Source organism: Gorilla gorilla, chromosome 15, assembly GCF_029281585.2.
Source record: "Gorilla gorilla gorilla isolate KB3781 chromosome 15, NHGRI_mGorGor1-v2.1_pri, whole genome shotgun sequence".
Taxonomy (NCBI): Eukaryota; Metazoa; Chordata; class Mammalia; order Primates; family Hominidae; genus Gorilla; species Gorilla gorilla.
The window spans coordinates 107,931,508-107,953,088 of NC_073239.2; the positions used below are offsets into that span (position 1 = coordinate 107,931,508).

Below are 21,581 nucleotides of genomic sequence, written 5' to 3' on the forward strand. Positions count from 1 at the left end.
AAGAGGCTTAAGTGGGAGAATTGCTGGAACCCAGGAGGCAGAAATTGCAGAGAGCTGAGATCGTGCCACTGCACTCCAGCCTGGGCAACAGGGCAAAACTCTGTCTCAGGGGGAAAAAGAAGAAAGAAGAGAGAGAAGGAAAAAGAAAAAGGAAGAAGGAAAGAAAAGGGAAGGGAAGGGGAGAGGAAAGGGGCATCGGGAAAGGGGAATGGGGAAATGAAAAGCAAAAGAGAACATGAAGTTCTAAACACACTGTATTTATTTATTTATGACCAAGTCTTGCTCTGTCGCCCAGGCCGGAGTGCAGTAGCGTGATCTTGGCTCACTGCAACCTCTCCCTTTTGGGTTCAAGCGATTCTCCCATCCCAGCCTCCCGATTAGCTGGGACTACAGGTGCCCACGACCACGCCCAGCTAATTTTTGTATTTTTAGTAGAGATGGGGTTTCACCATGTTGCCCAGGCTGGTCTCGAACTCCTGACCTCCGGTGATCCACCCGCCTTGGCTTCCCAAAGTGCTGGGATTACAGGCGTGAGCCACCACACTCGGCCTGAGATCAGGAAGTTCACTGGTATTCCAAAGGACTAGTCCTGCAGTGTTTGACTGAACTCGAGGTAGAGGTTCTACTTTTTGAGATTGAGGGAAAATACATTCTAAGAACAAATGACAGGAAGGATTACTTACTGATTTAGCTTGGCTGATATTTGAGAACAAATGAATGATGTAAATCTTTCAATTCATGGCCCTACAGACACCATTTTGAATGCTGCTGAAAACCTATGTGCTCTTTTAGCTAAACAGCCATTTCAGAAGAGAGAACTGGATCAACTATGTAAATTTTTCCAAAGCTGGACATAGATTTCTATACGTTGGAAGAACACTGCAGATATCTTATGAAGGTCACTTCTGTTCAAACTGAAATGTGGATTTATAATTCTATTCTACCTGATGTAGACAGCAAAACGTTGACAATCTTTGTTGATAATTATTTCAGTGGCTTGATGACAAGAAATAATATATACTGAACCAAAGGAAGTGCCATAGAAAAATTTCTGGTTCCTCGGAGTAGGTTTCTTTTCAGCTTGCTTTTCCAAATGTGTGGCTCTTATTCCATTTGCCACAATTATTGTGAACCAGGTTTTAAGCACTTATGGCTATAATAAAGAAAAGTTAAAAATGACTGACAGTTTTAAAACAAGAAGACATCCATGCTGCCATGTCAGAAACCACTGCACAATTCCAACTTATTTTTTAAGCCAAGCCAAAGCAGTCTTCTTGAGCATAAACTTATCTTTCATTTTATTTGCAAAATTTGAATTTATTAAACATGTTCATAAGTAGCCTTTAATCTTCTTTTTTTTGAGACGGAGTTTTGCTCCTGTTGCCCAGGCTGGAGTGCAATGGCACGATCTTGGCTCACCACAACCTCCACCTTCTGGGTTCAAGCAATTCTCCTGCCTCAGCCTCCCAGGTAGCTGGGATTACAACGCATACGCCACCACGCCCGGCTAATTTTGTATTTTTAGTAGAAATGAGGTTTTTCCATGTTAGTCAGGCTGGTCTCGAACTACCTACCTCAGGTGATCTGCCCACCTCAGCCTCCCAAAGTGCTGGGATTACAGGTGTGAGCCACTGCGCCCGGCCGCCTTTAATTTTTACATTAAAATGGTATGAGGTTAATTTGTTAAAAAATATTTTTAATTTGTAAAAACAATCAATTTAAAATGTAACATAATTAAATGCATGCAAAATTTTGTGTGTGTACACGTTTACATGCATTATTCTGAAGGAGCAACCACGAGCCAGGAATAAGAGCCATTGTTCAGAGGCCCCTGCTTTATGTCCTTCCTTATTGTGCTCAACTTGGACATGCTGTTCTCACTAGGACCTGAATGGCTCCACCAAGGTGAGAGCAATGTTTTCTTTCATTCAAGCTTTTGTTAATGCAGCTTAAAATTATACCTTGAATAGAATGTTTACTAGCCATGCTGCACTTTGGGTTCATAACAAACTTATTAACTATTGAACTTGAACTACCACTTAAAAAATACAGTAGAAATGCTCTTAAGTGACTTATACTTAGCCAGCTCCTAAGACCAACTTAGTCTTATACTCCCCTTTCCCTCTGAAAACACCCACTGCACACTGACAATCTATGACTAATTTACATGTGTATTTCTGCACCCATGCAGTTCCATGCCAGTCACTGATACTTGTTGCTTTGCCTATTTCTACTTGTTGTATCTGTTATTCTTATTATGTAAATTCATTAAATATTACATGAACCACTGAAATGTGCATGCCCAAGAGAAAAATGAGGATGAATGCTTTGAAAGGACTAGATAAAAGCAAAACACTTTAAAGAAAGGAACTGCTGAAAAATTAGGTGTGAGTGAAACAACTATAAAAGGCTAGGGGGAAACTATGAAAATCTAAAAGAGTTTTGTACTTAGACTACTTAAAATCTGTCTAGTTCTCACTCTAAAGAACCTGAAACTGTTATTTTTAGACGATGGATTCAACCATGGTTTATGCAAAATAAACTGTTTATTAACCTATACTCAGAGTCCTGTGCTTACATCCAAAGATTCACAAGTGAAGTACTCTTATACATTTTAAGTAAAAAATGTTCAAAAAATATATAATGATTTTTAAACGATTCACACTTGAACCAACTTTTTAAAATTACCTACACATACCAACTGTGTCATACGAGAGAATTTCTACTAACTGAAGAATCATATTAATCACTCCTAAAATCAATCTTTCCAGATTATTGGAATCTTGTGAAATGGTGACTTGGTCATCCACCACACTAGCTATGCCTCCCAGTGTGCTTATTTCAATCTGGTAAACATGATTACCAGAGCATCTTACTAAAAAAAAAAATACGTTAAAATAAGAATCAAAAGAAGACTAAGAAGCATATTCATAAATAATTCTCTATTTATATCTCAAAAGACAAGCTGTTTGCCTAACTAAATAGTGATGTCTTAACTGCTGGAGTTAATGACCACCTGTAGTGGGTGCTGATGGTGTTCTGCCAGGTCCCCTTTACAGGCCGGTGCATCTATTCTCCAGCTGCTGTGAGTGTTGGCTGCTGGAGAAAGGCCTCAGGTAGACAGGGGCCGCCACACCTGGAAGGTTACATGCCATCATTCTCTACTCCACCCTCACTCAAGCAGCCTGCAGCCAATGACTAACACAGGTATAAAAGGCCTGCCTCTTTGCTCTTGCTCCAAAACTTCCCATGAGTCCAGGCTGAATCCAGACCACTGCTTAGACCACATGCCTGTTTAGGCTACTCTCCTGACCACCCTCCTTCCCTCGCTCTTGTTCTCCTGAGAGTGCTCCTGCAGTAAATCACATAAATCCAAATCTATGTCCCGGGATCTGCTTCTAGCTAACATGACCTAACATAGTATCAATAATAAATAAAATTGTATTTACACTAGAGAGACAATGTCATTTGACACCTTCATATGGAATCATCTTTTTATTATGGCATAAAACATCACAAACATTTAACCTCTAAGACTTACATAAACATTGTAGGCTTACACTGAAGCATAAGGTATAGTGGGTATACACATACACAAATGCAAAATTATAAATTTTTTGAATGACAATTTTGACAATTTAATGAATACATGCTTTTAAAGGTATTATTTTAATACGGATACTTTCCAAACACTTAAAAGAATAAAATGACAAATGATGACTAAGTCATCATACTTTTTAAAACAGTCTTTTAAATGACTCAACCAAAGTATTTTTCCCTCTATCATGTCATCAAAAAGTAGCAATGTCTTTAAGTTGCCTAGTGCAATTTACAGCATCCTCTGGTAACAAATTACCCATGAGAAACAAGTATGTCCCATTTAATAAATGAAATGTGTTACTGTAAATCTGAAGTAAAAAAAGATTGGAGGGAAAAAAAGCTATCTTATCAGGAATATTCATAGAGTCTGGGACCAATGAGTAAAGAAATATCACAAATTACATTTCAAGATGGCACTGAAGGCTGGGGAAAGCAGCCCAAAGACCGCCTCAACTGGAAAAACAGTATTTCCACAGAGCAAACTTACAAGATCTACTGTTGATTAGATGACAGCAGCAGCAGCAGCAGCAACAACAACAACAACAACAAAGGATATCCACATAAGGAAAAAGTGAACTTCTTAAGAGGACACCATGGAACAACAACAACAACAACAAAGGATATCCACATAAGGAAAAAGTGAACTTCTTAAGAGGACACCAGGGACCAAGGTAGACACAAATGGTTACTGCTCATTAGACACTATCATAAGCAAGGCCCTCTGAATTTCTATACTTTGCCAGCACTCACTCCAAGGTTTCATAAACTCACAAATAACTCTGCATTACATGAAGACCAGCTCCATACTATTCCATTGACAAGGTTCTATGTTGTATGGTGTGTGTGTGTGTGTGTGTGTATAACATATACATATTTAATACAACTCTTATCTCCAGCACCCAGAACAGTGTCTGCCTCTTGGTAAATAGAAATGAATGAATGAATCCCAAGACCAACGGGAATGAACTGAAAGGTTTTAAATTGAAAAGTGACATAATCAAATTTGCCCATCAGAAAAATCATTCTGGCTCTAGAATGGAAATAAATGCATCAGCAAGGCCTGAAACCAGGAAGACCTTTGGTGGTTGTTATTTCTCTATTTACTGCAGGACACATTTTAGGCTTTACAAAAAATACTCATTAAGAAATGACATTCACTTATGTATAAAGCTAAGCTGAAAGCTTGGTGATGTATTACAACAGCTCTTTTAGAAGCTGAACTACATTCCCTTTCAGCTTCCCCAATAATAGCTAAAACTGAAAAACAAAATAGCTAAAACTTACATAGCATTTATTATGTGTCAGGCAATCAAAACATTTTATTACTCATATCATGTATATCTTAGGAGAGGAATGTTAACCTATACTACACTAAGATGGTTCAGAATCTAAGATGTTTGAATACATTTGTTTGATACAAATAAGAGGCTGGGCATGGTGGCTCACACCTGTAATCCCAGCACTTTGGGAGGCCGAGGCGGGTGCATCGCCTGAGGTCAGGTGAGACCAGCCTGGCCAACTTGGTGAAACGCCGTCTCTACTAAAAATACAAAAATTAGCCAGGCATGGTGGCGGGCGTCTGTAATCCTAGCTACTCAGGAGGCTGAGGCAGGAGAATTGCTTGAATCCGGGAGGCGGAGGTTGCAGTGAGCTGAGATCGTGCCACTGCACTCCAGTCTGGGCAACAGAGCAAGACTCCATCTCAAAAAATAAATAAATAAATAAATAACAAAGAAATATAATCTTTCCATTTGACATGTTATGCTTAAGGTAACATACAAATCAACTTCTTGTAAATGCTAACAAAATTGCAATTAGCAACATCTCATTTATGAGGTATTTTCTCACTTGTTAAATTTTTATTAAAAATACCACTTTAGTTGAAATTACTCCCAGAGATGCTAATAAAGTAAGTGACTATATAAAATAATAAATAAATAATCTCTTCTTATGAGTAAGTCCTAAATAATTTTGTTTTTTCAATTTAGGTTACAGCTTTACAATGGAGTTCCCTGTTCAATAAATAACCACAACCCATGGTTATCTAGTAATTGGCAATTCATATCCATTATCTCATTAAACTTATAACAACATTGTGAGATAGGTATTATTATAATAACTTATGCCAAAGGGACTTGGGCTCACAGAATTCATATGATTAACTCAAGAAACTCAAGTAAGCAACAAGAGTGTCAAGATGCAAACTTGAGTCTTCTACGTCATCCTCGATACTCAAGTACTCTACAACCATGTGAAAGCACCAAAACCAGAAGAGTGAATCAACTCGGCTGCATCCTTTACTCTTACATGGCAAAATTTTTCTTTTTCCCTTTTTGTCATGGTAAGACAAGACATCAGCTCTTCAAAGTACATGACTATTTATGATAAAAAAAGAAAATTCAGAGAATACTAAAGTCTTTAGCTGAGACCTTCATGCTGCACTTCATTATTAGAATTACTGATAATGCACACCCACAGGTACATTTAAACATTTTCTTCTCCCATACTTGGACAGATATCTCAAAGAAGACAAAATGGTCAAAAGGAAGGCAGCAGAGAGATTAAAAAAGAAATAAAAATATAATCATTATTCCCCAAAATAACCCAAAATTTCATCATCAAACAAATTCTAAAAGATGAGCCAAAGATATTTCCTGGGCTTTTGGGTATCAATCTGAAGAATAATGCTAAAGACAACAGCATAAATGACATACTTGATAGACTATTATTACACTTCACACAATGCTGGATTATCGGCAGGTAGGGGGACAGGGCAACAGGGTTGGAAAAATATACAGGGATGATCCTAAGAGCTTACAATCCAGAGAAAAGATTGCAGATGTGAAGGAAAATTCAGAGAACAAGTCAGTGCTATGCTCTCTATGGAGGGCTCTCAGTGCAACAATTCAGAGAATAAAGCAATTTGGGCAGGATTTGGACAGGTGGAAAAAAAGATGAGCACTACCAATGGGGGAACAAGATAAGGCAGGGCATCAGAGGGTGGAAAAGTACACATAATTGTAGGCAAGTGAAGGAAAATAAAGTGGACTAGAAAGTAGGCGGACAAATCAACAAGCAAAAAACAAACGATCCCATTAAAAAATGGGCAAAGGATATGAATAGATCCTTCTCAAAAGAAAACATACACATGGCCAACAAGCATATGAAAAAATGCTCAACATCACTAATCATCAGAGAAACGCAAATAAAAACCACAATGAGATACCATCTCACACCAGTCAGAAGGGCTATTATTCAAAAGCCAAAAAATAACAGATACTGGTGAGGTTGTGGAGAAAACAAAATGTTTATACACTGCTGGTGGGAATGTAAATTACATCAGCCACTGTGGAAAGCAGTTGAAATTTTTCAAAGAACTTAAAACAGAAATACCACTCAACCCAGAAATCCCATTACTGGGTATATACACAAAGGAATATAAATCATTCTACCAAAAAGACACACGTACTCATATGTTCATTGCATGTTCACTGCAGCACTATTCAAAATAGCAAAGACATGGAATCAACCTAGATGCCCATCAATGGTGGACTGGATAAAGAAAATATGGTACATGTACACCACAGAATACTATGCAGCCATTTTAAAAAATGAAATCATGTCCTTTGCAGCAACATGGATACAGCTGGAGGCCATTTTCCTAAGCAAACTGATGTAGGAAAAGAAAATGATCTCACTTATAAGTGGGAGCTAAATATTGAGTACACATGGAAATAAAAATGGAAAGAATAGATACTAGGGCCTACTTGAGGGGAGAGGGTAGGAGGAGGGTGACGGTTGAAAAACTACATATAGAGTACTATGCTCACTACCTAGGTGACAAAATCATTTTTACACCAAACACCAGCGACAGGCAATTTACTCAGGTAACAAACCTGAACGTGTACCCCCAAACCTAAAATAAAAGTTGGGGAAAAAAATAGAAAGTAGGCAGAATATCAGGGTAAGCTGGGCGAAAAAAGACAGCAGAAACTGAAAGCAAGGCAAGAATTTGGGCTTGAATAGTTAAATGGGAAAAAATGCAGTATATGTTTTTAAATAGGAAAACTGCACGAAAATGTTGTATTTTAGTAAGACTGTATATTATGTATAACAGCATATGATATTAAAATGCATAAATGGAAGAGAGAGCCTACAGAAAGGCAGACAGGTTAAGACACCCCTTGAAAGAATCCATGCATAAGGTAAAACGAGTGATGGCACTTTCCGTTCTTAGGCCCAGAAAAGGTAAATCCAAGGATCACTTTAAGGGGAAAATTATAGGACTTTGTGAGAAAATAGAAGTAAAGAGGCTGGGCTGGGCACAGCGGCTGATACCTGTAATCCCAACACTTTGGAAGGCCGAGGCAGGTGGGTCACTTGAGGTCAGGAGTTTGAGACCAGCCTGGCTAACATGGTGAAACCCTGTCTCTACTAAAAATACAAAAATTATCCGGGCATGGTGGTGCACATTTGTAATCCCAGTTACTTGGGAGGCTGAGGCAGGAAAATAGCTTGAACTTGGGAGGCAAAGGTTGCAGTGAGCTGAGATCACACCACTGTACTTCAGCCTGGGTGACAGAGTGAGACTCCATCTCAAAAAAAAAAAAAAAAGAAGAAGAGAGATAAAGAGGTCAAAATAGAGAAGAATCCAAAAAGAATCCAAAATTATTTAAAAGTTTCTAGCTCAGAAAACTGATCAAGATTAGTGACAGGCCAAAGGAAATTAGATAGTTCAAGAGAAGCAAGTCAATCTGAGTAAAAAAGAGTTTTATGCATATTACATGTATTTAAGTGTCAAAAAGTAAATCTTTGATATTCAAATATTCCACAAAGTCTTCAAGATATTTGATGAATAGCATTTTTTTCTAGTTTAAATATATAGAAATTAATTCATCAGAAGAGTTTTCAGTTTCATTTCCAAAGAAAACCTTACATGACACATGAAGACATCTGATGAGGCTTTCCTATTATTGTAAGTAGTGCTGAAAAAAATTTATCTTAAAAAGGTAATGAAACTGAAAGATTAGTGGTAAAATTTTTGAATAAAAATTGAGATTTTATTATATTCATAATAAAAGCTTCCACCTACTCCATTTAGTCATCAAAACTGTGATTTTTTAAAGGCAGATATACTTACAATGACATTTCTTAGTTATCCCATCTTCTCATAAGAGACTACACTGTCAGCTGGCAAAAAGGAAAAGCAGTCTCCATGGCTGACAACTGATCCATTATAAAACAGTGCACACGCACGAAATGGAAATACAAAGGTAAAACATTACACGTAAACTGTTTCCTTACCTTTACAGAATTGTCTTCAAGGCCTGTAACCAAACTACTCAGTGCAGATGTATAATAGATAATGAGTCAAAGTATTCAATGTGTTGAAAGAAAATACACACAAGGTTTGACTATATAAATTTGATATTAAAAATTTCACATATATAAAATGGGCTGATAATCTGCCTTCTTTATACTGTTCTAGTGTGTTTTTTGGAATCAAGGTTATACTGGACTCATACAATGAGTTGGAGGAAATAATCCCCCTTTTCCTATTCTCTGAAAGAGTTTGTGGAAGATCAGAATTATCTATGCCTTGAATGTGTGGCGGAACTCATTCTTAAAACTGTACTGAGTGTCTTCCCAGCAAGAGGATTTTTGCTTACTGACCAATCTCTTTAACAGTTATAGGACTATGTAGGTTTCTCACACCTTTTTCAATCAGTTTGGTAATTTACACATTTCAAGATTACTGTGCATGTTAAACTTTGAGGAACATTACTTCAGGAAACTAACTCCTGTCACCTCCCAAATTAAATGCTATTTTGCCCAATTTTTCAGTTTTCTTTTTTCAACTCCACAAATGAGACATCGTGACCAGAGCTTTACACAGTCAGTATGCTTTAGACTGTTTGTTCAGTAATTCTTTTTGCATCTCGGAAAATTCTCCAGGGATTATTTTCCTTCTTCCTAAAACTACTTCTTTTAAAATTCTCATAGGGGACCTATTGGTAGAAAACTCACTCAGCTTTTGCATGTTTGAAAATGTTGGCTGGGCGTGGTGGCTCACGCCTGTAATCCCAACACTTTGGGAGGCCGAGGCGGGCAGATCATGAGGTCAGGAGTTCGAGATCAGCCTGGCTAATATGGTGAAACCCCATCTCTACTAAAAATACAAAAATTAGCCAGCCGTGGTGGCATGAGCCTGTAGTCCCAGCTACTCAGGGGGCTGAGGCAGGAGAATCACTTGAACCCAGGGGGCGGAGGTTACAGTGAGCTAAGATCGTGCCACTGCACTCCAGCCTGGGTGACAGAGCAAGACTCCGTCTCAAAAAAAAAACAAGACAGAGCAAGACTCCGTCTCAAAAAGAACAACAACAACAACAACAAGTGTCTTTTTGCCACACTTAGGGAAAACAGTTTTGCTGAGTATACAAGTGTAGATTAACAGTTATTTTCTCTGGGCATTTTGAAGATATTATTCCACTTTACATGGCTTCCAGGGTTGCTGTTGTAAAGTCCACTGTTAAACTAATTGTTGTTCCTTTATAAATAAGTCTTTTCTCTTTGACTGCTTTTCTGGTATTTCTCTGTCTCATGTTCATCAGTTTCTCTCTGATGTATCTACATAAGAATTTCTTTATACTTGTATGCAAGTACTTGTATTTGCTCTCTGCAAATTCACATTTAATCCTGTAAACTCCCAGCTATTATTTCTTTGAACAGTGCCTCTACTCATTCTATAAGCTCCTTCTGAAAGTCTGATTAGAAAAATGTTGTATCTTCTCTATCTATTCTCTATTTTTTTTTTTGAGACAACCCAGGCTGGAGTGTAGTGATGTGATCATAACTCACCGTGGCCTTAACCTCCCAGGCTCAGACAACCCTCTCGCCTCAGCCTCCTGAATGGCTAGGATTACAGTCATGCATGCACCACCATGCCCAGCTAAGTTAGTTTGTTTTTCTAGAGGCAGGGTATCACTATGTTGCCCAGACAGATGGCGATCCTCCCACCTCAGCTTCCCAAAGTGCTGGGATTACAGTTGTGAGCCACCACACCCAGCTTATCCTCTATATCTTAATAGTCCTCTCATATGCTATCTCTTTTTTCTCCATTCTATATTCTGCATATTTTCTTCAAATCTATCTTCCAATCCACAATAATTTTCTCTTTAGCTATATCTCATCTACCAGTAAAGCATCCATTAAGTTTATACTTTGAATTGTTTTTTTCACTCCTAGAAGGACTACTGGTTCTTTCTCCGATCTGTCTGGTCATTTTTTTAGCATGTATTATTCTGTAATATTACAATCAAATCTCTTTTTAATTAAAAACATACACATTTATATTTTATATCTAATAATTCCAACAGTCTCTTTAGGTCTAATTCTATTATTTGTTGTTTCCACTTCTTTCACTCATAGTGCTTTGCTTCTTGGATGTTTGTGATTTTTTTTTTTTTTTTTTTTTTTTTTTTTGAGGCTGAGTCTCGCTCTGTCGCCCAGGCTGGAGTGCAGTGATGTGATCTCGGCTCACTGCAAGCTCCGCCTGCTGGGTTCATGCCATTCTCCTGTCTCAGCCTCCCAACTAGCTGGGAGTACAGGTGCCCACCACCATACCCGGCTAATTTTTTTGTGTTTTTAGTAGAGACGGGGTTTAACCGTGTTAGCCAGGATGGTCTCGATCTCCTGACCTCATGATCCGCCTGCCTCGGCCTCCCAAAGTGCTGGGATTACAGGCGTGAGCCACCGCACACGGCTGGTGTTTGTAATTTTTGATAGTAAAATCATGTCTGTAAAACTTTCTTTGGTATTTCCTTAAGATCTAAGTAAATCCTCCAGAGAAGATTTACATTTGCTTTGCTAGTGCTGTTGGGAACACTACCAATTCGTAAGTAGAATAAACTAAATTCATACTTGCTTGTGTGTGGTTTTTTGTTTTGTTTTGTTTTTAATATAAGACGGAATCTTGCTCTGTGCAGTGGCTCACTGCAACCTCCACCTCCCAGATTCAAGCAATTCTCCCTGCCTTGGCCTCCACAGTAGGTGGGATTACAGGTGCCCGCCACAACGCCTGGCTAATTTTTGTATTTTTAGTAGAGATGGGGTGTTCCCATGCTGGCCTCAGCCTCCCAAAGTGCTGTGATTACAAGCACGAGCCACCATGCCTGGCCAGGATTTTTCTTTTTTTAAATCACGTAAGTGGATAACAAACTGAAGTTGCAAACCTGTATGATGTTTGGTTTAAGGTTATGACTCACGGAAGCCTTTTACTGCTTATTTGTTTCCTTCACCCGAAGCCAATGCTAAGCCGGAAAAGTTTCCCCTCTATCTCCCTTTGCAGGCTAGATTTTTATCTTCTCATTTACTGTTTTACTGAGCAGTAGCCTTCTCTACCTCTTGAGTGCCTTAGAAGCTGTCTCCTATATATGAAGTATGAAAATGGTAAACCCAAAGAACTAGCTCGGAATTCACTGGTGGATTTCTCCAGCATAACTTCTGCCCTCAGGCAGCTTATTTGCTTCTCTAAATTCCTGCTCCCATTTTATTTTTTCAAGCTTAACAATTTTCCTTACTTTTGCCAGGTAATCTAAGCCGTTGATAGAAAGACTACTCAGCTGCATAGATACCTGGCAAGAGTAAGGAAAATTCCTTATCTAGCACTTTAGAGGTTTAATAATGATTGTGGCTACATGCAGTGACTCATGCCTGTAATCCCAGCACTTTGGGAAGCCAAGGCAGGAGGATTACTTGGGCCCAGGAGTCTGGGCAACATAACAAGACCCTGTCTCTACTAAATAAGTAAATAAGCAAGCAAGCTGGGTGTGGTGGCACATGCTTGCAGTCCCAGCTACTCACGAGGTGGAAGTGAAAGGACTGCTTGAGCCCAGAAGTTCAAAACTATAGTGAGACAGGGTCTCGCTCTATCTCCCAGGCTGGAGAGCAATGGCACAATCATGGCTCACTGTAGCCTCAACCTTCCAGACTCAAGAGATACTCCTACCTCAGCATCCCTAGTAGCTGGGACTATAAGCAAGTGTCACAACACCCCAGGCTAATTTGTTTTTTTCTGTTGTTTTTTTTTTTTCAGTAGAGATGAAGTCTCACTATGTTGCCCAGGCTGGTCTTGAACTCCTGGGCTCAAGTGATCCTCCCACCTCAGCCTCTCAAAGTGCTGAGATTACAGGCATAAGCCATTGCACCAGGCCTGCATGCATTAAATTAACAGATCAATGAATAGGATTAGTCTCATGGTTCTTGTTATGTACTATAAAATTCAATGGTGAAATTAATCATTGATATTCCATTTTAATAGTGTCCTTGAGAAAGTTCTGTAGATGCTATGTCTATTTTGCTATAGAGAAGTTATCTGTTATTACAGATTAAAGTTGTTTTAGCTTTGACCATATCTAGAATAAAACATCATCTCAGTCTGAGATAACGTTTTCTTTTAAAAACAGCTATAAATCTATTTTTAAAATAAAATAAATAATAATTGGGTTAATCAAAAGTATATAAACAGTAGTTTCATTTGATCAATTGTACTAATATTTTTACTAAGTTTTGCTTTTGATAAAAAACATAAAAACTGAAATTTCTAAAACTTTAATATGAAAAAAGAATCTCTAAAACATGGAAAGTCAGGTAAACATTGCAAATAAGAATAGCAATTTGTTTTCAAATTTTCAAGGATCTTTATAGAGATCCCTTATTATATGGAATAAGTATACTCATCCATTCATTCAAAAATATTTGAGAAACTGCTATGCATAAGTTAACCCACTAAGAAAATTTGTTTACCCAAACCCTATTTTTCTGGCAATTTTACATTACTGAATTATAGATGAGTTAGATGGAATTCTGCCATCTAAATAAATGGCAGATGGCAAGAAACATGCCAAGACACTATGAACTCTTCAGGCAATATAGATTATGATTAAAGTATAAGCATATAATATTTTTCTATCACAGACTTCTTCCTGTTTTAAAATTGTTTAACCTAACCTGTAGTAAAAAAGGAAGAAGACCATTCAGATTTCTTCCTGTTTTAAAATTATTTAACCTGACCTGTAGTAAAAAAGGAAGAAGATCATTCTCACATCAAAGATTACTTTAAACAGAACTTGAGAGAATTTACAGAACCTTGTATTCAAAATATTTAAAAGTGTGCATGACTTTTTATAAAGTACCTGAAAATGAAAAACAAAAACATATGTTCATACAAAAACTTGTACATGAATGTTCATAGCAGCATTATATTCATGTATTTGTTTATTTTTTAGAGAGACAGTCTTGCTCTGTTGCCTAGGGTGGAGTACAGTGGCACAATCATGGCCTACTGCAGCCTCAAACTCCTGTTCAAGCAATCCTCCCACCTCAGCCTCCCAAGTAGCTAGGAATACAGGTACATATCACACCATGCCCAACCAATTTTTTAATTTTGGCAAGATGGGGGGTCTCACTATTTTGCCCAGGCTAGTCTCCAAAGCAGCATTATTTATAACAGCCAAAAGATGGAAACAACCCAAATGTCCATCTCCTGATGAACAGAGAAACAAAATGTGGTATATCTGTACAATGAAATAGTAAGTCATAAAAAGTATGAAGTACTGGCCGGGCAGGGTGGCTCACGCCTGTAATTCCAGCACTTTGGGAGGCCAAGGCAGGCAGATCGCCTGAGGTCAGGAGTTTGAGACCCATCTGGCCAATATAGTGAAACCCCGTCTCTATTAAAAATACAAAAAAATTAGCCGAGCATGGTGGTGTGCGCCTGTAATCTCAGCTACTCTGGAGGCTGAGGCAGGGGAATTACTTGAACCAGGGAGGTGGAGGTTGCTGTGAGATTGCGCCACTGCACTCCAACCTGGGTGGCACAGCGAGACTCTGTCTCAAAAAAAAAAAAAAAAAGTATGAAGTACTGATGTGTACTACAATATGAATGAACCTAGAAAACATTATGTTAAGTGAAAGAAGCTGGTCACCAGGGACTACACATTTGTATGTTTACCTTTATATGAAATGCCTAGAAGAGGCAAATATATAGATACAAAAAGTCAGTTAGTGGTTGTTTAAGACTGGGGAGGATGGTGAGCTTGCTTGGGCATTAACAGCTAAAGGGTTCAGGGTTTCTTTCTGAGGTAAGGAAAATGTTATAAAATTGACTGTTATAAAATTGCTGCACAACTTTGTGAATATACTAAAACCACTGAATTGTACACTTTAAATGATGGAACAATATGGTACGTGAGTTATATCTCAATAAAGTTGTTACCAAGAAAGCCACACACAGACAAAACAGATAAAAACATGCAGATAAAACAGATATTATGAAAACAATCTATAATATATATCAACCTTAAGAACTTTTGACCAGATGTCACAAAGCACTATTTTTAAGGGAACTGAAACACCACAGAACTGTGACCCTCTTTCCCCTTTGAGTAGATATTGCCTTTGAAACAGGAAACAAAGGTAGGAATAAAGGGTATTATTTTGATATTTTGAAAGCATGATTTCTTAGGAATACAGTGGGGTAGAGCTTGGGTTTTTAAAAAATACATTTGAACAAATTATTTGAAGGTGGAAATGTACAATAACATCTCCAAGTTGACAGTTACACTAAATTTCTGACAATAACATGCTTAGTTGATGGGAATAAACTATTCATTTTGCTTATTCACTGGTAGCTGTAAAGATCGGGCCTATATGGCATGCTAAACTACTCACGGAGGTTATAAAGACCTCATACAGCAGGGCCGTAGACATGAAGGCTCATTACTAAATGACCTAAAGACAGCTTACATAAGTGAACTTAGACATGAGGCAGGCCGGGCATGATGGCTCACGTCTGTAATACCAGCACTTTGGGAGGCTGAGAAGGGCGGATCACGAGGTCAGGAGTTCCAGACCAGCCTAGTCAAAATGGTGAAACCCAAATTAGCTGGGCATGGTGGTGCATGCCTATAATTCCAGCTACTCAGGAGGCTGAGGCAGAAGAATCACTTGAACCCAGGAGGCAGAAGTTGCAGTGAGCCAAGATCGAGTCACTACACTCCAGCCTGGGCGACACAGCTAGACTTCATCTCAAAAAAACAAAAAAAACAAAAAACAAAAAAACAAACAGACATGAGGCTAGGGAAGTGGCTGGTATTGATTACAGAGGCCCCAAGAGAAAGGCTTTCTTTCTTGCTATAATGTTTGGCATTTTGGAAGGGATGGGCAGATACCCTTATATGGACAGGTGTAATCCATCCTGTCAGGGGCTAGAACACTGAGGTCCCTGAGAGTGTGAAGCTAAACTGCAGCGGGGAAGAAAAATGGTATGTCCTCTGATACTCTCCCTGGTCTTCCAGGAAAAGAGATCTAGGCCTGCTGAGAATGGGGAGGGGGAGGGGGAGGGGAAGAGTTAAAGGCTTCCTTTGTATCTTGACCTGATGGGAGAAAAATGACAGAAGCCAGTTCTCACAGCAGCGACGGCTGCAGAGCAACACAGTCCAGGACAGGGAGAGAACTAAGTAGGAAACATACACATGACAAGAAGCTGCATAACTGGCAAGGCCTAGTGTAAAATGAAAATGCGGGTGCCTTGTTCATGAATTACTAATAATTTCAGAACAGTGACAGCAGAGCATTACACCAAACATGGGGCTCTTCTACATGCAGGGATCTCTACAACTGCATAGGTCATATCCCCCTTAAGTCAGCCCTGATTTCTGAGTAGCGAAAGCGGTGGTAGCAAAAATTCAGAAGGCAAAGGAAAGTTACAAAGCAGAAAACCAAGATCATGTAAAATCCCGCTACCACTAAGATTTTAGTGTATATAACCATGTACATCCCGGAGAATTTTCTTTATTTTTTGTTGAGATGAGGTCTCACTATGTTTCCCAAGCTGGTCTTGAACTCCTGGCCTCAAGGGATTCTCCCATCTTGGCCTCCCAAAGTGCCTCCCAAAGTGCTGTGGTGGCATAAGCCACCACGCCCGGGCACCTAGAGATTTTTCTGCATACAAATATACACGCAGATATTTTCCATATCCATATATACATGTAGATATTTATATTTATTCATATAATGTTTTGTATATTGTACATTCTCTTCTGTAGCTTTTTAAAAACTTATTTTGGTGAGCTTTCCAAAATATTAAATAAAAGTAGATCATTTTAATCTATTATATACATTATAGAACATAGAGATCCATGTTCCATTTAACCAAAGCCCTATTGTTGGGTTTCTAAACAGTCTTAGGTTTTTCATTATTACAAATTACGTTCATTGAGTATCAACTGAGTTGAACAAAGATTGAATAAGACAATCAATACAAAGCCCTCCACAGAGTACTTGGCATCTAACAAGCACTCTATCAATGTTAGTGATTTTTAAAAATATTGTGTCCTGGCTGGGCGCAGTGGCTCACGCCTATAATCCCAGCCCTCTGGGAGGCAGAAGAGGGCAGATTACTTGAGGTCAGGAGTTTGAGACCAACCTGGCCTCGAACAACATGGTGAAACCCTGTCTCTACTAAAAATACAAAATTAGCTGGGCGTGGTAGAAGGCGCCTGTAATCCCAGCTACTCAGGAGGCTGAGGCAGGAGAATCGCTTGAACCCAGGAAGCAGAGGTTGCAGTGAGCCGAGATCATGCCACCACACCCCAGCCTGGGCGACAGAGCTAGACTCCGTCTCAAAAAAAAAAAAATAAAATAAAATATTGTGTCCTGCGTAAAGGCTGAACTAATTTACATTCCCAACAGCAGGGTAAAAGGGATCGGTTTCCCTAAATCCTTGCCAATTCTTTTTATTTTTGCCTTTTGTGCTTCTATGAATGGTCTGTTCATGTTCTTTGACAGTTCTCCTAATGGATTCCTCATGCTTTTTAAATTTTAATTTCTGTATTGGGGATATTAATCCTTCATCATAGGAATAATAAGTACTTTTTTTTTTCCTTAAATATAATTAACTTAAGACTTACCTCCAGTTCCTAGGACCTTCAGGAGCTCAAAATTTTCTATTCCCACCTTCTCAGCATGTCCTGTCAAATTAGCTAAAAGAAAAAAAGAGGAAAAAAAAAAACAAGAGGGTCAGCAATAGAAGGAGGCTCCTGGGGGCTTCTTGTGTACCAGCGACGCTCTATTTCTTGACTTGAGTGATTAACCAGGGTTTGCTTTATAATTATTTGTTAAACAGTATAGCATATTTTGCATAAATTTCTGTATGTTATGCACTACAATAAACTTTTTTTTGGAATTTAGGAAATATATATATCATTTGTACCAAATATTAACATAAATTAAAGTGTCTATTAGACTCTCTACTGACCAATATACTCCAAAAATAAATAAAAATTCTAATATGTAGATAGATACATAGTGGGAAAAAACTGGATGGATTGAGAAGATGTATTAATGATTCGACAAACATTTACTGAGTACCTATTAAATGCCATCCCCAGGTTCTAGGGAAAGTTCTAGTTCCATTTCTGCCACTAAATACCTGGACATGATATAGTATGCATTCGTCACTTCAACACTCTATGTCTCCATTACTACATCTCTGAAATGAAAGTGTTGGTCTCAATGAACTCTAGGATCCCTGTCAGCTCTAAAATTCTAGGACTATGTTTAAAAATATAAACCCTTCAAAAATGTATTGTCTTGAATAAATAAAATTAGGATCTCTTATAAATCAGCATTTTCCATAACATATTCCATTGAATTCTAGTCCTATCCTATAATAGGTGTTCTGTTTGGGGGAGATGTGGAGAGCAGAGTGCTTTGGTAGAATAAATGTGGAAATGGTTGGCTTAAACAAAGTTAAATGATTTCTTTACTGCTGAACCTTACAGATCCTGTATTATGAAAATATGCATGTAGATCAAGACAAAGATACTACATTTGTGGATTTAACCACAAAATTACTTTTTAAGGTAGTATCTATTAATATTATGTGAACTAGTACTCTGTAGAAGTGATTAAGAAAGGCTTGATCCAAATCCTAATTATGCCACTTAAAAGCTGTGTGACCTTGACAAATTACTTGTCTGTGTCTCAGTTCCCAATAATGTAAAATGGGCATAAAAACACCTATCCTCAAAGCTACTGATATCTGCGATTTACTTTGAAATGCATTTTTTAAAATAAGATAAATTTATAAATAAATATAGCTATGAACACATATGTCAAAAGCAAATACAACAAAATATTAATTGCAGAATTTAGGTAGTGAGTATAAGGGTATTCAACATACAATTCTTTCAAATTCTCTGTATATTAGAAAATGGCCATTATAAAATGACAGAAAACAAAATAATACCCACCACATAGAATTTAATGAGGATTAAATGAATCAAATTTATATGGTGCTTGCTGTGTGCCAATAAGCAGTATAAGTGTTTGTAAATAAATTAATGCTTTGGGACTACAACTTTAAGAAAATAAAACTCAACTAGAACTTTTAGAATGAAAAGCTTTGGGGCATAAATAATTTCAATGTCTTTCCAAAGTTTAACTAAACTCATAATTTAAAATTTTTAAAAACTGTGGTCAAAAACACATAACATAAAATTTACCACCTTAACCATTTTTAAGTATACAGTATTGTTAACCATATGTATGTTGTTATGCAACAGATCTTTAGAACCTTTTCATCCTGCAAAATAAACTATATCCATTGAACAACAATTGCCCTCTTCCCTCTTCTCTCAGCCCTGGGAACCACCATTCTATTTTCTATTTTTAAGAGTTTTACTATCAATGTATAATTTTATAGTAAGAACAAGTCAATGTACATGGCCCAGCCTAGAGTTCACATTGACATCAGTATAGATCTAAAATGAATATCAAAAACATAGGTAGTATTCTAAAATAAATGATGGCTTATCTTTAATATGTCAAGTAGATTTTATAAAAAGCCAAACTCATAAGAGACAACCACTTTTGAAACAATGATTTGGCTCTCTTCTAATGTTAAATTCTATTATTTTATTATGTAAAAAAGCTTAAGAGATTATTAAAGAGTCATGTGTCAAAAATAATTACTCCTGGTTCTTACTATTAGGAATCCTTTTTTATTTACTGAGATATGTACAAGCCCAGCTTTCCAAAAGCATTGTTCATATACTAGATTATATCTATATTTATATTTGCTTTATATTTATATATTACTTATCTATATTTGCTGCTACACTAAGAAGATAAGGAATTATTTTTTGATACACAGAATTAACTTTCATAGGAAATTAAAAGAGGTTATAAATTAATTACACTTTCTTTTACAAAGTATAGTACCCAGGAAACCCTAGTCATTCACAAAGGTTGTTCAGATGATCTGTGAAGGGCTGTTTTTGTTCATAATCTACTACCTCTATTATTTTGTTTCTGACATAAATTAACACTTTGGCTGCTACAGGAGCTCAAGTCTTCTCCAACCTCCTATCCCCAGGGCTCCAGATGAAGAGTGCCTTCTGTACTCAGGGTTGAAGGTTTCCAGGTGATGAGAAGCAGCTCAAGGTATGTTCTCTTTGGCTCCTCCTCTCATTAATTTAGCAGCTGAGAATTTCATTTACTCTTTTTATTGCTTTTCCACCAATACTGTTCCCAGGAGGCTGGTAGGTAAGGCAGAGTTCTTCTTTCTCCCATACCTCAAGTCCTAGGTCTTAGGAAAACTCAAGAATGCTGGTCCTGAAAAGAGCTTAGCCCTGGGCTTATGAAGAAAAACCACTCTCTTCCACCTCGAGTTTCTGATAGAGTTTAGATTTCTTGGAATTTTCTTGCTTAAGAATGGCAAGATTCCAGTAAACAATCTTAAAGGGTATCTGCACAGGGCAAAGGGACGAGTAAGTCCTTAAGCGGGTCCATGTGATCCAGCCCAGCTCACCAAGGTCAAGGTTTCAGTTTAGGGTACAGAACCAAAGATCAAGCTTGCTATCATGTATTCCTTTATTTTGTCTTCATTTTCTTGTTTTTTTGTTTTGTTTTTTGATTTTTTTGAGACAGAGTCTCGCTCTGTCGCCCAGGCTGGAGTGCAGTGGCGCGATCTCGGCTCACTGCAAGCTCCGCCTCCCAGGTTCACACCATTCTCCTGCCTCAGCCTCCCAAGGAGCTGGGACTACAGGCGACCCGCCACCACGCCCGGCTAATTTTTTGTATTTTTAGTAGAGACGGGGTTTCACCGTGTTAGCCAGGACGGTCTCGATCTCCTGACCTCGTGATCCACCCGCCTCAGCGTCCCAAAGTGCCGGGATCACAGGCGTGAGCCACCGCGCCTTCACTTTCTTTATCTCACCTGGGAACCATGCAGTTGAAACTATGATAGGGTAGGATACAGAAATCTTAATCCTTACAATAGTCCTCAAAGCTATTGTCTGAGACTGTCAGATAACATTCCTTTGGTTCTTGTCTTTGCTCAAAGGAAAAATTAAAGACATCTGAGCACCAAAAATCTATAGTTAACGTATTTTTAAGTTTTACTAAGGTACAACTTACATACAATAAAATTCACTTATTTAAATGAACAGTTTGATGAATTTTGGTAATTGTACATAGTCATGGAGCCACCACCACAAGCATGATATAAAACAGTTCCAGGCCAGGCGCGGTGGCTCACGCCTGTAATCCCAGCACTTTGGGAGGCCGAGGCAGGTGGATCACGAGGTCAGGAGATAGAGACCATCCTGGCTAACACGGTGAAACCCCGTCTCTACTAAAAATACAAAAAAATTAGCCGGGCGTGGTGGCGGGCGCCTGTAGTCCCAGCTCCTCGGGAGGCTGAGGCAGGAGAATGGCGTGAACCCGGGAGGCGGAGCTTGCAGTGAGCCGAGATCGCGCGCCACTGCACTCCAGCTTGGGCGACAAAGCAAGACTCCATCTCAAAAAAAAAAAAAACAAACAAACAAACAAAAAAAACCAGTTCCATCACCCTGAACAGTTTCTGTTCCATTACCCTGAAAAGTTTCTGGATGTCCTTTTGAAGCCAATCACTTACC

The 21,581-nt window shown here is 38.3% G+C and overlaps 1 protein-coding gene across 3 annotated transcripts in view; it reads right to left on the reverse strand.

The window, feature by feature from the left end:
- The window catches only part of RPS6KA5 (ribosomal protein S6 kinase A5), a 206,662-nt gene that overhangs the window by 128,311 nt on the left and 56,770 nt on the right, over nt 1-21,581 (reverse strand). For all 3 annotated transcript variants that reach the window (XM_019009810.4, XM_019009809.4, XM_055361218.2), the window contains exon 2: nt 17,571-17,642. In XM_019009810.4, the coding sequence (XP_018865355.2) occupies nt 17,571-17,642 (72 nt within the window). The remainder of the gene's footprint in view (nt 1-17,570; nt 17,643-21,581) is intronic.